Raw genomic sequence first — 13,072 nt, 5'->3', positions numbered from 1 at the left:
TACCTTTGTTGTAAACGTCCAAACTTGTTTCTGGTGGTTTCTTCAGGTGCAGGAGTTCTTTGGCAGTGGCAGCAATCTCCAGTCCACTGTAGTGCAGGTCTTGTGGGAGAGGTTTACTGGCAAACGAGAAACTTCTGGCCTACACAGACGAGCTGCAGTTTTACTGCTGGGCATGGCTGCACGGTAAGACATACACTGTACCACTTTCAGTATGCTCATAAGAAACAAACTTTTTATGCCATGGTGAGGAATAGGGGTAGACGTTTACAAAATGGGAGGTTTTAACTTTTTGTGCTTTTAATGTTTGGTAATTTGGGTAAAAATTGCCACTCTTCTCTAAAGGAGCAGGCAAAAGTGACTCAGCTCCACCTACTTTGAGTCTGACTGTGTAGAGTGAGTAGTTGGATAGGTAGTCACAGTGCATGCATGCATTTCCGTTTTGTGTTTAAGCCCAGGAAATGTAAAATACAGTCAGTCGTATAGTGTACTCCAATGAACAGTGCAGTAGAGTTGGTGGGAATGTCAATCAACAAATAAGGCAAGTTGTAGGATAATTAGACATGATGCTCTACAGCCTGTATTAGTATTCCAATTTTGTAAAAGGCAATATAAACAACTCTGTTTCTGTTACGGTAGTGCTTGCATGTGCTGTGCCTACTTACGACTCCATAGAATGTAGGCCTATTTCAAAATAAACACTTTATAACATTTTGTATTCATTACACTATTGTATTATTGTACAAATTAGCTACAACAGTATTAGTAGTTACCTTGTGTAAGTTGCTCCTACATTTTTCCAACTTGGAAGCAAAATGTGCTTCTTGGGAAAAGTTACATAATTTTGTGTTTTCCTTGACATAAATGTCAACAATGACATTTTCACCATAAAAATCAGAATGCAGGAAATGAAGTCAGCTAAATTCCTGGGGGAGGACCCCCAGAACCCCCCTTCATATGTGTCTCCCCAAAGCCCCATTCTGAGCCAGGTAAAACCCTGGACTTGTTTACTGGATGAGGGAGAGGTTTGTTGACTGGTGCTAACAGACTTAACTGGAGCTCTGCTGAGGTGTATGACAAATTTCAGCCTGGGCCGTGATGTTTCTGCAACACTCAGTCCTTTCTCATCAATCAATCAATCAATCAATCAAACTTTATTTATATAGCACTTCACAGCAACCAGCAGGTATCCAAAGTGCTTAACATCAGAAACCAAGAGTAAAAACGCATATCATATAATAGAAAGAAAGAACATAGAAAACAGTGTCACAAACCGGCTCAATGCATGTGACAAAAGAGGGGAGACCAAACAGGTTAAAATGCCAATAAAGTGTTTATTATAAAGTAAACAAACTACTATTAACAAAAGAATCAAAACAGGTGTAGAATCATTGTTATCAGTAGTGTGTGTGTGTGTGACGAAAGTGTGAAAGATGTGTGAACAAGTGACAACTGCAACAAAAGAGATAAACCAAACCCAAACCAAGAGATGTGGAGCCTAGGAGAATGCAGAGAGAACAATGAGACATGACTTGTATAAATAGCCTTGGTTGAGGCCTACCCAGGTGTCCACCAATCAACTAACGAACCCTCCCAAACTGCAAGCTCCTGCCAGGAAAGCCAAAGAAGCCACCAGCAGGCAGAAAAGGGAGGGGTCGTAACAACAGTAAAATCAGAAATAGTTACAAAGAAACAGAAGAATGAAATTGTCACACCACTGCTATGTATTAAAAGCCAGACTAAACAGATATGTTTTAAGTTTGGACCTAAAAAGAGCTACATCTGTAATAGTGTGAATATCAGGGGGTAACTTGTTCCAGAGTCTCGGGGCAGCAACTGCAAAAGCCTGATCACCCCAACGTTTATATCTAGACCTTGGCACTTCTAAAACTCGCTGATTTGAAGAACGCAATGACCAGTTGTGCTCCCGCAAAGTTAAAATTTCAGACAAGTACTCCGGGGCCAGACCATTTAAGGCCTTGAAAGCAAACAATAAAATCTTAAAATCTATTCTAAAATGCACAGGGAGCCAATTTAGAGTGTAGAGAACGGGAGTGATATGTGCACGTCTAGATGTATTTGTTAAAAAGTGAGCAGCAGCATTTTGCACAAGTTGAAGTCGTGAGATGTAGGTCTGATTCAGACCAACATAAAAAGCATTACTGTAATCCAACCTTGAACTAATAAAAGCATGAATCGCCTTTTCTAGATCGTGCCTGTTAAGGAAGGGCTTAACTTTAGCCAGGAGACAAAGCTGGAAAAAGCTCATTCTAACAACATTACTGATCTGCTTGTCAAATTTCATGCTGCAATCAAAAGTAACCCCCAAGTTTTTGACAGCTGACCTAGTGTAAGATGCCAGAGCTCCCAAACTCAAAGCTGGACCATTTTGTGTGCCTGAAGTACTGAAAATAAACACTCCGTTTTATCTTCATTCAAATTAAGAAAGTTTTCTGAAAGCCACAACTTAATATCAGTAATACAACTAAGCAGGGAGTTTAGTGCGACACTGTCATTTGCCCTCATAGACAAATAGATTTGCAAATCATCTGCGTAACAATGAAATGACAGGTTATGCTTTCCTGTAATAGCCCCTAAAGGCAGCATATATAAAGAAAACAGAATGGGGCAAACATTGCATTTAAGTGTGGCTGACTGTAAAATCTGATTATATTCCCATTATAATTTTTACTAAACGTTAACAGGTGTAAAACTACGTTGCTTCTTAAAGCGACAGTGTTACTCTTTTATACTTGTACAAACACAGCAGAAATGAGTAGATTTAAACTCTGTTTTAGCAGTATGTACGTGGAATGTGAAGACCTTTTTTTTTTTTTTTTTTAAATTGTTTTGATGATATTGCTTTACTCACCTTCAATTAAAGAAGTAAAAACTGACATTTAAATAATTTCGTGGCGGAACCTAACATTTGCAACCTTACTTTAACACCCTTTGTTCAAAAAGAAAATCCAATTTGCACCTATATTAAAATAATAAATGTAATAATAATAAAGTTTGTATCTGGATCTGAACAAACAAGTTGAATCTATTTGCACTCGGAACAAACCTCATGTTGTATATTAAAATGGACAGGACTCCATTTTCATTGTTGTAGTTTTGTGTTAAAATTGACTAAACCAGTTTTTCAAAACATGTATAATCTGTAGGGCTGTCCTCGACTAAAGAAATTCTTAGTCGACTAACACTTTAATCGATTAGTTGATGTAATCGACAGAGCTGTGCTCTTTGAGAGGTGGTTAAGACTAGAAAAGACAATATAAATGTAGTTAATTAACCATCTGTAAAACTGACTTTCTCCACAATTAATCCTGCAAAAGCACCACTTTAAATCTTGTGCTTACCAGAAATGTGCTCATAAGTTTCTTGGAAATGAGTAATTAAGCATGAATAAGCATAAAAAAGAACTCATCAACTAAAGAAATCTTAGTCGACTAAGACCAAAACGACCAATTAGTCGACTAATCGACTAAGAGGTGGCAGCCCTAATAATCTGTGATATTTCTCACTGCATAGAGGCACTTCCTTTTACATTTTGGTCCTGCCTCAGCTACTTGACATTCAGCAAATCCTCATTAGTCAGAATACAAGCTCTGCCTCAGCTCCTCTTCATTGTAATCGAAGTCACGACTAAATAACTAGGCTCCTTGCCAGTGCGTTTCACTGAGAGAGAGAGAGATAGATAGATAGATATATAAATAAATAAATAAATAAGACTGCCACAGCTGTAGGGAAGAGCGAGTTAAGAGAATATCTGCAGTCCACCCACACTGCTGCCTCTCTTCATCCAGCCGGCAGCATTCATAACCTATTAAATCTTATGTGCTTCTCCTAACCCGTCCTCCTACACATATTATCTGAGCAGCAGCCTAGCACTGGTAAGGCTAGCACATAGCGGTTGGGGTGATATAGGGCAGAGATGTTATTTCCTCACTTTGCATAATCACATGATCATTTGGGAATATAAAATCTATACTTTACACCTCTTTTGTGAAAATGTTTATTTTCTATGTGAATCCAACAGGGCAGAGAGGGAGGTGGTCCTTAGTAATTTGGACACTCTTTGTTCTGTGGCTCTGGGAGAAAAAGTGACTGAAGACTTCCTTCTGGCCAGAGACGCAGTCATCACCATCTGCAGCATCACGGACCATGTCAGGGTAAGAAGACATAAACCACTATTTGTTTCTAAGCATTTTTTGCTGACCCAAGGGTCACACTGACTTGAGCCAGTTGATTGAGACAGTGGGTTGTGTGAATGTTCATTTTGGGGTCCTGGAGAATATTGTTCTAAATTTATTAGAATTGCTTATAAACATGATTTTAAACAGATGACTTGTGTTTGGTTTATCCAATACCTAGAGCTGGGTATCATTTAAAAAAAAACAAAAAAAAAAAAAAAAAAGTTTAAAACCCTTTTAAAGTGATACCAATACAATAGTACTTCATTTGTTCTTTAAAAAAAATCTATTATTTGATACCCATCATGTGAATGCAAGCAATTCAGCACGCTAAACTGCCAACTTGGTCAAATATACCGCGCTTGGCAGCACCATACAAATAGTCATTCTTTTCTTGATCTGTGTACAAAAAAGATCAAATGCAGGTATTGTTTGACTGGGAAAGTTTCAATACTACTTGGTACTGGGTTATTTCGGTCAATACCTTTTTTTTTTTTTAGAAGTATTGAATACAGATACCCATTAGTGGTGTGAATCTTCACTGGTCTCACGATTCGATTACAATTATCCTGTCAACGAATCGATTCAATATCACAATGCATCGCCTCCTCAATATTATCAATTATATTGCAATTACACAAGCTTTTAATCAACACATTTAAGCGTGTGTGTGTGTGTGTGTGTGTGTGTGTGTGGAATCGTACACACACACGCAATGCAATGATTCATTTCAACACCCTTAATACCCATGATTATATATCTACAAAAGATTTCCATAGGCTCTATGTCTGTGATGACAATTGTGATTTGGGAGTAGGAACACTGCTTAAAATGTATTAAGTCTATTTGGATTTCGGTTTTAGAGGTCAAATGGGGTCTATATTTTGCCTATAAACATAGAGGGCTTCAACACAATTTTAACATCATGCACTGCATTATTTCCACCAGCAATCAAAAGGTGCTCCATTCAGACTGCCACAGGATCACCAGCTCTTCACCTGCCTCACACAGGCCATCGCTGACGGTAAATACAGACAAATGTGCTTTTTGTTATGGGAATATGTTCATCTTAGCCTTCAACGCTCTTGGTTTCTTCCTCTGACTGCTCTCTGTGTGACTCCTCCAGGTGTGGTGATGGAAGACCCTTACTGGCAGAGCTTCATGGAGCAGGCTGTCCGTCTCCTCTACTTCATGGCTGAATCCCCTGACCAGCTGTGCACTCGGCTGCTCCAGCGCAGCGCTCGCCTCTTACTAGATCAGATTGCAGAAGGTGGCGAACTCAACAAGGACGCTAGCCAAATGCAAGATGTATCTCAAGAATCCAATGAGCAAGGCGAACAAGGTGAGTCTCCTTGTGTCTCTGTCTACATTGACACAGTGTAACCGGTCCAATGTACTCTTAATCACATGTGTCCACGTGTCTTTCTCTCCTGCAGTGAACTGTGTATGTCTGGCCCAGCTGTTGGCTCTGTGTGGCTGCGTGGCTTTCTGGCAGGTGTCTCACCTTGAGCGCAGTGTGAGCGCCGAGCTGCGGAGGAGGAGAGGAGAGAAAGAGGAGAGGGAGGAGAAGGAAAAGGGCCCATCCAGCAAAGCTAAGGTGATGAGGCTGTATATAACACTTGACTTGTATACAACGCTGTATGTGTTGTACAGGTGTTTAAACAACCCAGTACAATGCTGAAAGTAAGTGTGTTAATGTCATGCACTACCCAATTAAACTCACCTGTGAGCCTCAACGGCTTTTAGTGTGGAGCTGAAGTTATTTGATTAGTCTATTACAAAAAATGTACAACTATTTTGATCAATTAAATCAAAAAAATCAATTAATCGTTTGAGTCAAACATCTGATGGTTCCAGCTTCTCCAATGTTAGGATTTGCTGCTGTTTTCTGTGAATGTTGACTGAGTCTTTGGTCATTGGGCTCTGGAGAATTTCCATGGCCACTTTTCACTTTTTTTTATTTTTTTATTTTATACACAAAACTGAATCGGTTAATTAATTAAGAAAACAATCCTTAGTTGCAGTATTATTTCAGTTCATACTGGAGTTACTGGAGTTTTTAAAAGTACTTCTGCAGATACTTTAATGTTACACTGAAGCCAAAACGACTCCCTGCATAGTGAAAATCATTTCATCGAGTCTCAGCAGGATGGCTTGACGAGATGAACGTTAGTGACACAGTCAGATGAGTGATGGCTCATAATTGATTAGTCCATCAAGGAACCGGAAGATAAATGTATCCTTAATGAACATTTTTGTTATATTTTTTTTATCTTTTCACAGAAAGAGGCAGATTGGCATACAACAAAATTCGTAGGTTGGACTCAAACCTCTAATGTCACTGCCACGTGGTATACCTCGCCAGGAATAGGGCTGCAACTAACCGTATTTGTCATTGTTGATTATTTTCTAGATTAATCGATTAGTTTAGTCTATAACATGTCACGAAATGGTGAAAAATGTTGATCAGTGTTTCCCAAAGCCCAAGGTGATGTCCTTTTTTTAAATGTGTTGCTTTATCTACAACTCAAAGATATTCAGTTTACTGCCATAGAGGAGTACAGAAACCAGAAAATATATTTACATTTAAGAAGCTGTAATCTGAGAATTTTGACAAATTAGTGTAACCAATCGGTTATCAAAATAGTTAGCAATTAATTTAATTGTTGCCAACTAATAGATTCATATTTTCTGCTCTAGCCAGGACAAGAGGTTTTTAGTGATTGTCCATGCAAAAAAATGGCGCATTAAAACCATGTCTATGAATGTTTTAATACACTTTTTCTTCTATGAAAACTTGTCATTACTGGAAACAATTGTAACCACAATGTAAGTATATTGTCAGTGTTTCATACTAAAAAAGTTAATCACTTCAGTATTAAATGTCACTTTTATCTGCAGTCAGACGGAAATTTGCTAGGTGAAATTTACTTGCGTGGTGTAGTGAAAATGACATGGAAAGGAATGGGAAGCAAAATGTGTTTATCAGTGTGCTACAAGTCAGAAAGCTTACATGATGGATTCTAAGAATATGTTAAGAGAGAGAAGCGGCTGTTTTTGTAAAGCCTTTCTGTTTTTCCAACAGCAAGCGGCCAATGAGAGTGCTATGGAGGAGGAGCTGGGGTTGATTGGTGCCTCTGCTGAAGATACGGAGGCTGAACTCATCAGAAAGATCTGTGAGACTGAATTACTGGCTGGTAATGAAAACCTCTAAACCCCTTTCTTCACCATCCCCTACATTCAGATCTTCACATACGAAAAACATCTTCTCCCCACCCTCCTCTCTCTGTCCGTTTAGAAGAGAACCTGCTGTCTGTATTCCTTCCCCTGCTGGTGAGAGTCTGCAGCTCCCCAGGACGCTATTCTCACCCACAGCTTACCACTGCTGCCTGTCTGGCACTCTCTCAGTACATGATGATAAGGTAAAAACACTGACTATTCCCATTTTCTTTACATCAAACTTATAAACATATACAGTTGTGTTAAAAAATAATAGCAGTCCAACATCACTAACCTCATAAATCAATTTTTTTGGTAGAAGTGATATTTCTACATGGCAAATAATTTACTAGTAAGTGTTGTGGAGTCATAGAAAACCAACAGACCCAACAGTCATGACATGCATGCTGCTCTTTCTGTGTAATTGAATCTGTAATTGAAAGGGGCATGTTCAAAATAATAGCAGTGTTGTGTTCAATTAGTGAGGTGGTTGATTCTGTGAAGAAACAGGTGTCAGTTATGGCCCATATTTAAGGAAGGAAGCAAATGTTGTACATGCTGGTTATAGTGCATTTCACACTGAAATTCCTCAGACATTGCTCTGAGGAACAGCAGACTTTGATTAAAAAGTTGATTGGAGAGGGGAAAACATATAAAAAAAGTGCAGAAAATTATAGGCTGCTCAGCCAAAATGGTTTCAAATGCCTTAGTTAGCAGTTAAGTTAGTTAAGTTACCTGTGAGTACTGTTAGGATCAGAAGAAGGCTATGTGAAGCAAAGCTATCAGCTAGAAGCCCCCACAAAGTCCCATTGCTGAAAAAAAGACATACTGAACGTACTGAATAGGTTGAAATTTGCCAAAGGACACATTGACTGGCCAAAGGAGAAATGGGGCAACATTATGTGGACTGATGAGAGGAAAATTTTTCTTTTTGGGTCTAGGGGCCGCAGACAGTTTGTCCGACGACCCCCATGCACTGAATTCAAGCCACAGTACACTGTGAAGACAGTAAAGCATGGTGGTGCAAACATCAGGTTATGGGGATGTTTCTCATACTGTGGTGTTGGGCCTATTTATCGCATACCAGGGATCATGGATCAGTTTCAATACATCAAAATACTTGAAGAGGTCATGTTGCCTTATGCTGAAGAGGAAATGCCTTTTGAAATGGGTCTTTCAACAAGACAATGACCCAAAACACACCAGTAAGCGAGCAAAGATTGATGTTATGGAGTGGCCAGCCCAATCCCCAGACCTCAATCCCATAGAAAACTTGTGGGGTGACATCAAAAATGCTGTTTCTGAGGCAAAACCCAGTAATGCAGAGGAATTGTGGAATGTAGTTCAATCGTCCTGGGCTGGAATACCTGTTCACAGGTGCCAGAAGTTGGTCGACTCCATGCAATACAGATGTGAAGCAGTTCTCAGAAATAATGGTTATGCAACTAAATATTAGTGCAGTGATTCAAAGTAAAGCAAACCATTGAGACATTTTTCAGTTTATACAGTAAATGTTTGAGTTTGTAAAGAAAAATGCAAATACTTCTATTTTTTTAAACAGCCTAATATTCCTTTTTTCTTCACTTTCTGTAAAGGTATAACACAAACTTCATCAATTTTCATGTTTTGATTTGGATTTGAATGTGCAGTGTTCCCAATGCATTGATATTATGGAATTAAAAGCTATTCTAAGGATTTTGAGCATTATTCACTTTTTTAAACACACTGCTATTATTTTGAACACAACTGTACATTTGAATTATGTGCTGTTGGTCGCACAAATGCAACAATTTAAATGTTTAGGAAAGTGATGGGAAATGTGTTAGTTTTCTGACCTTTTTTGATCAAACAATGAATCACTTATTTGAGAAAACTAACCTGCAGATTGATGAAAATATTAGTTTGTTGGTTGCAGCCCTATATATGGCTTTTCTTCAGAAAACAAAACTCCAAATAGATTGACCGGAATTATTGGGATAACTTTTTAATGCTGTGAATTCTTTGTCTCTTTTGTCAGCCCAGCGACGTGTGAAGAAAACATCCGTCTCATGTTTACAGTGCTGGAGCGCTCCGCTCTTCCTGTGGTCAGGGCAAATGCCATCATAGCTCTGGGAGACCTCACCGTCCGTTTTCCTAATATCTTGGAGCCCTGGACACAGAATCTCTATGCCAGGTAATGTAATAACAGGTTCAACTGAATCAGCCCAGTGATATAAAATTATTTTCTCACAGTAGCAGCTCATGCTCGTTAACACCCCGTCACTAATCGACTCTTTTCCAATAAGATGCCCATTATCACAATATCCGTAGATTTGTTTTCCCACCCAACGTTATAAAAATAACTGCGTCTGATGTAGGGCTGCCACCTCTTAGTCGATTAGTCGACTAATCGGTCGTTTTGGTCTTAGTTGACTAAGATTTCTTTAGTTGATGAGTCATTTTTTATGCTTATTCATGCTTAATTACTCATTTCCAAGAAACTTATGAGCACATTTCTGGTAAGCACAAGATTTAAAGTGGTGCTTTTGCAGGATTAATTGTGGAGAAAGTCAGTTTTACAGATGGTTAATTAACTACATTTATATTGTCTTTTCTAGTCTTAATCACCTCTCAAAGAGCACAGCTCTGTCGATTACATCAACTAATCGATTAATCGACAAAATCGTATAAGTGTTAGTCGACTAAGAATTTCTTTAGTCGAGGACAGCCCTAGTCTGATGGCTCAGCTGAGTGGGTGTACTGTAAAAGATGTTAAATCTCACCCAACATCCCGCTTCTGCTTGTACACTTGAGCCATCTTCATCCGGATCCCACTACCGTCTCAGTGTGTTGTTCCTCTCAGCCACTGAAGTGTTGCAGCTGTCACAATGCTCCACTGAGCCACATGATGGGAAAAGTTTACTCTTTCCATCACGACTTTAACGGGGGAAACTTTGAGATGATCTCTGTTTGCAAACTCTATATCTGCTTTGTATCCTGACCTCTGTTGTTGCCATGGGAACCGGCCAGAGCTTCATGGCCAGTAGATAAACCCACCCCCACACATGAACTAGGGTGGAGATTTTGACCGCCTTCGACAAGGGTACTTTAGACAACTTAATTACTGGTGTGTTACGGATTGTGACTAGAACCAATGGCTAGTGTGTTGTAATTATACGCAGCAGTTGGGTGAGCAGAAGAGAATAATTTGGGGTGAAGTCAAAGGTTCTACAATTGTTTTTACGCTTGTAGGTACGCTTTCATTTTAAATACTTAATGGTTTCTGTCTGTTTCTTCTGCACAAAGTTACGGTTTTCCTATAGTGAACTTAGAAGCTGAAGTTTCTGTTTGATGAAGTGAGGTTCTAATTGTCATGGTTGATAATTCTCACATTGACTTCTTTCGGACGTGTAAAACATTCTGTCCTTTTATAATGCTTCATTGCCCTCCTTGTGTTTCCTACCTGATAAGCATTTCATAGCGTTCCCTAATTGTCTCCCACGCACCAACACCTCCTCTGTTCTCTAGGCTGCTACCCTGGAGCCTCCTGATAAGCGCATTAAGAATTAATTACCCTGCTCATTGCTGTTGCAAGCTCCTGCATTGGCACATGGCAGTGCCATGAACAAGTGTCTGATCCTCTGCCAGGAGTCCTGCTCTCTGGCATGAATGAAAAATAGTTAATGAGTTTTTTTTTTTTTTGTTCTGTGGTTTTGGGTGAGGGTAAATCTAAATCGGTCTCAGAAAGGTATCTGATTGCCCTGCCATCGTCTGTCCAATCCCATTGTATTCTGCCAAGGCTGTGACAGTTGTTTGGTTTCAGTGACGTTCTGCCTAATTACCCAGTCTTTACAGAAAGCTTAATTGACTAAGACGGGGAAATAACAAATGCACAGGTGGCAAGAATTTTTTACCACCCACGTCTTTAGTTACGCTAGCAATGTGTACTGGAAATGTTGGTACACCACTTTGGTGCAGACTGAAATATCTCAACAACCATTGAATGGTTTTTCATTTACTTTTGTATGGACAGGCGTAGTGCCCAGAGGCTGAAACATACTGCCTTCGGCTATCACTCGTAGTAAGAAGGTGATTGAGGAAATAGTTCAGGTCAGACCGAAGAGGTAGAAAATGAATCGGGCAGTAATTTCACACTTCTTCTCCTCTAGGCTCAGTGACAACGTTCCTTCAGTGAGGCAGACAGCTGTGACAGTTCTTACTCAGTTGGTGCTTAAGGATGTGCTCAAGGTAAAAGGTCAAGTCAGTGAGGTGGCTGTGCTGCTAATTGACCCGGAGCCTCACATTACCAGCCTGGCCCTGAACTTCTTCAACGAGCTGGCCTCCAAGGTACACACACACACACACACACACACACACACACGCAAGAATGGAGTCTGAATAATTGGGAAGGTTTTTAACTCTTGGTGTTACCCATCAGGACAATGCAATCTACAACCTGCTCCCAGATATCATCAGTCGCCTGTCTGACCCAGAGAGAGGCATGTCCTCTGAGGACTTCAATACCATCATGAAGTGAGTTGCATGGCCTTTCAGTGTGTCTAGTCCAATTTGCTGCCTTTGTCCACTGAGGATTTGTCCATACTGAGCAGGATTCGGCAGGCCCAGGAAAAGTCATGACTTGTTTAAGACGCTTTCGAGGGGGAAAGTTGACCACTTGCTATTTTAAGAGCTTTGTTTAGATGCTGTATTGTGTGTCTGTGTTTTCAGACAGCTATTTTCCTACATCACCAAGGAAAGGCAGACAGAGTCTCTGGTGGAGAAACTGTGTCAGCGCTTTAGGACTGCCAAGTGAGTAAATCTCCACCTACTTCTCTCCTCTCACCTACATCTTTTATGTTTGTAATTTTTTCTTTTTTCCATTTCTGAGTCTGCCCTGCAGTATTTTTTTGTGCAAGATGCAGGGGTGGATGCGTAGGTGGGTAATTAATGGGTGTTTAGTGCGTGAAGAGAGAACGACAATTAAAGCGAGATGGACTCACAAAATGATGGACACGGACCTTGCCCCACTTCTACTTCCCCCAATGTGACCTTTCTTTCTCCTGTTGGGCACAGACCTGCTGTTTTGAGAAGTAGTATCATCAACAAATTCATTACATTTTCTTGTCAAACTTTCTTCAGCCACATCACAAAACTTAAAATTGTTAATAAATGCATTTAATACACTGAATTTAGCTTTATGAAAGCTTTGATTTGATTATCAAGCTCCAAGAACTTAGCTGGAACAAGATGACTGTAGCAGTTCTTTGAGTCAACACCTCTATGTTTATGAGCGAAGCTAAAGTGCACAGGTGGAGTGCCGTTTTGTTATGTTGTGTTAAATTCTATCCCGTGCATGCATCCCCTCATGTCTTGAGGAAAATTTGCTTATTTTGAATATGTTGCTCCTGAGTTGAATTTCTCATGTCGAGCTGCATTCTTAACTGCTGCCCTCAGGCCTAGGGCATTATATCTATTGTGATATGAGTCTAGATAGCGTGTTAGATTTTGGATATCGTAATATGACGTACGTGTTGTCTTTTACTGGTTTTAAAGGCTGCACTTTACTGTAGCTAAAGGCTACAGTAAAGTGATGTACTTTTCTGAACTTACCAGACTGTTCTAGCTGTTCTGTTATTTGCCTTTTCCACACTTAGACATTATGTCCACATTACTGATGATGA

The 13,072-nt window shown here is 39.7% G+C and overlaps 1 protein-coding gene across 2 annotated transcripts in view; it reads left to right on the top strand.

The window, feature by feature from the left end:
• Positions 1-13,072, top strand: part of ncapd2 (non-SMC condensin I complex, subunit D2) — a 33,934-nt gene that overhangs the window by 8,383 nt on the left and 12,479 nt on the right. For both annotated transcript variants that reach the window (XM_036006195.1, XM_031299602.2), the window contains exons 18-28: positions 47-183; positions 4,040-4,172; positions 5,142-5,217; positions 5,320-5,535; positions 5,630-5,790; positions 7,279-7,390; positions 7,492-7,615; positions 9,430-9,585; positions 11,561-11,738; positions 11,830-11,924; positions 12,120-12,200. In XM_036006195.1, the coding sequence (XP_035862088.1) occupies positions 47-183; positions 4,040-4,172; positions 5,142-5,217; positions 5,320-5,535; positions 5,630-5,790; positions 7,279-7,390; positions 7,492-7,615; positions 9,430-9,585; positions 11,561-11,738; positions 11,830-11,924; positions 12,120-12,200 (1,469 nt within the window). The remainder of the gene's footprint in view (positions 1-46; positions 184-4,039; positions 4,173-5,141; positions 5,218-5,319; positions 5,536-5,629; positions 5,791-7,278; positions 7,391-7,491; positions 7,616-9,429; positions 9,586-11,560; positions 11,739-11,829; positions 11,925-12,119; positions 12,201-13,072) is intronic.

This window comes from Sander lucioperca, chromosome 10 (assembly GCF_008315115.2).
Source record: "Sander lucioperca isolate FBNREF2018 chromosome 10, SLUC_FBN_1.2, whole genome shotgun sequence".
In the NCBI taxonomy this organism is placed as follows: Eukaryota; Metazoa; Chordata; class Actinopteri; order Perciformes; family Percidae; genus Sander; species Sander lucioperca.
Note: the sequence above shows the minus strand (reverse complement) of the source record. Positions and strands in the feature narration are given on the sequence as shown.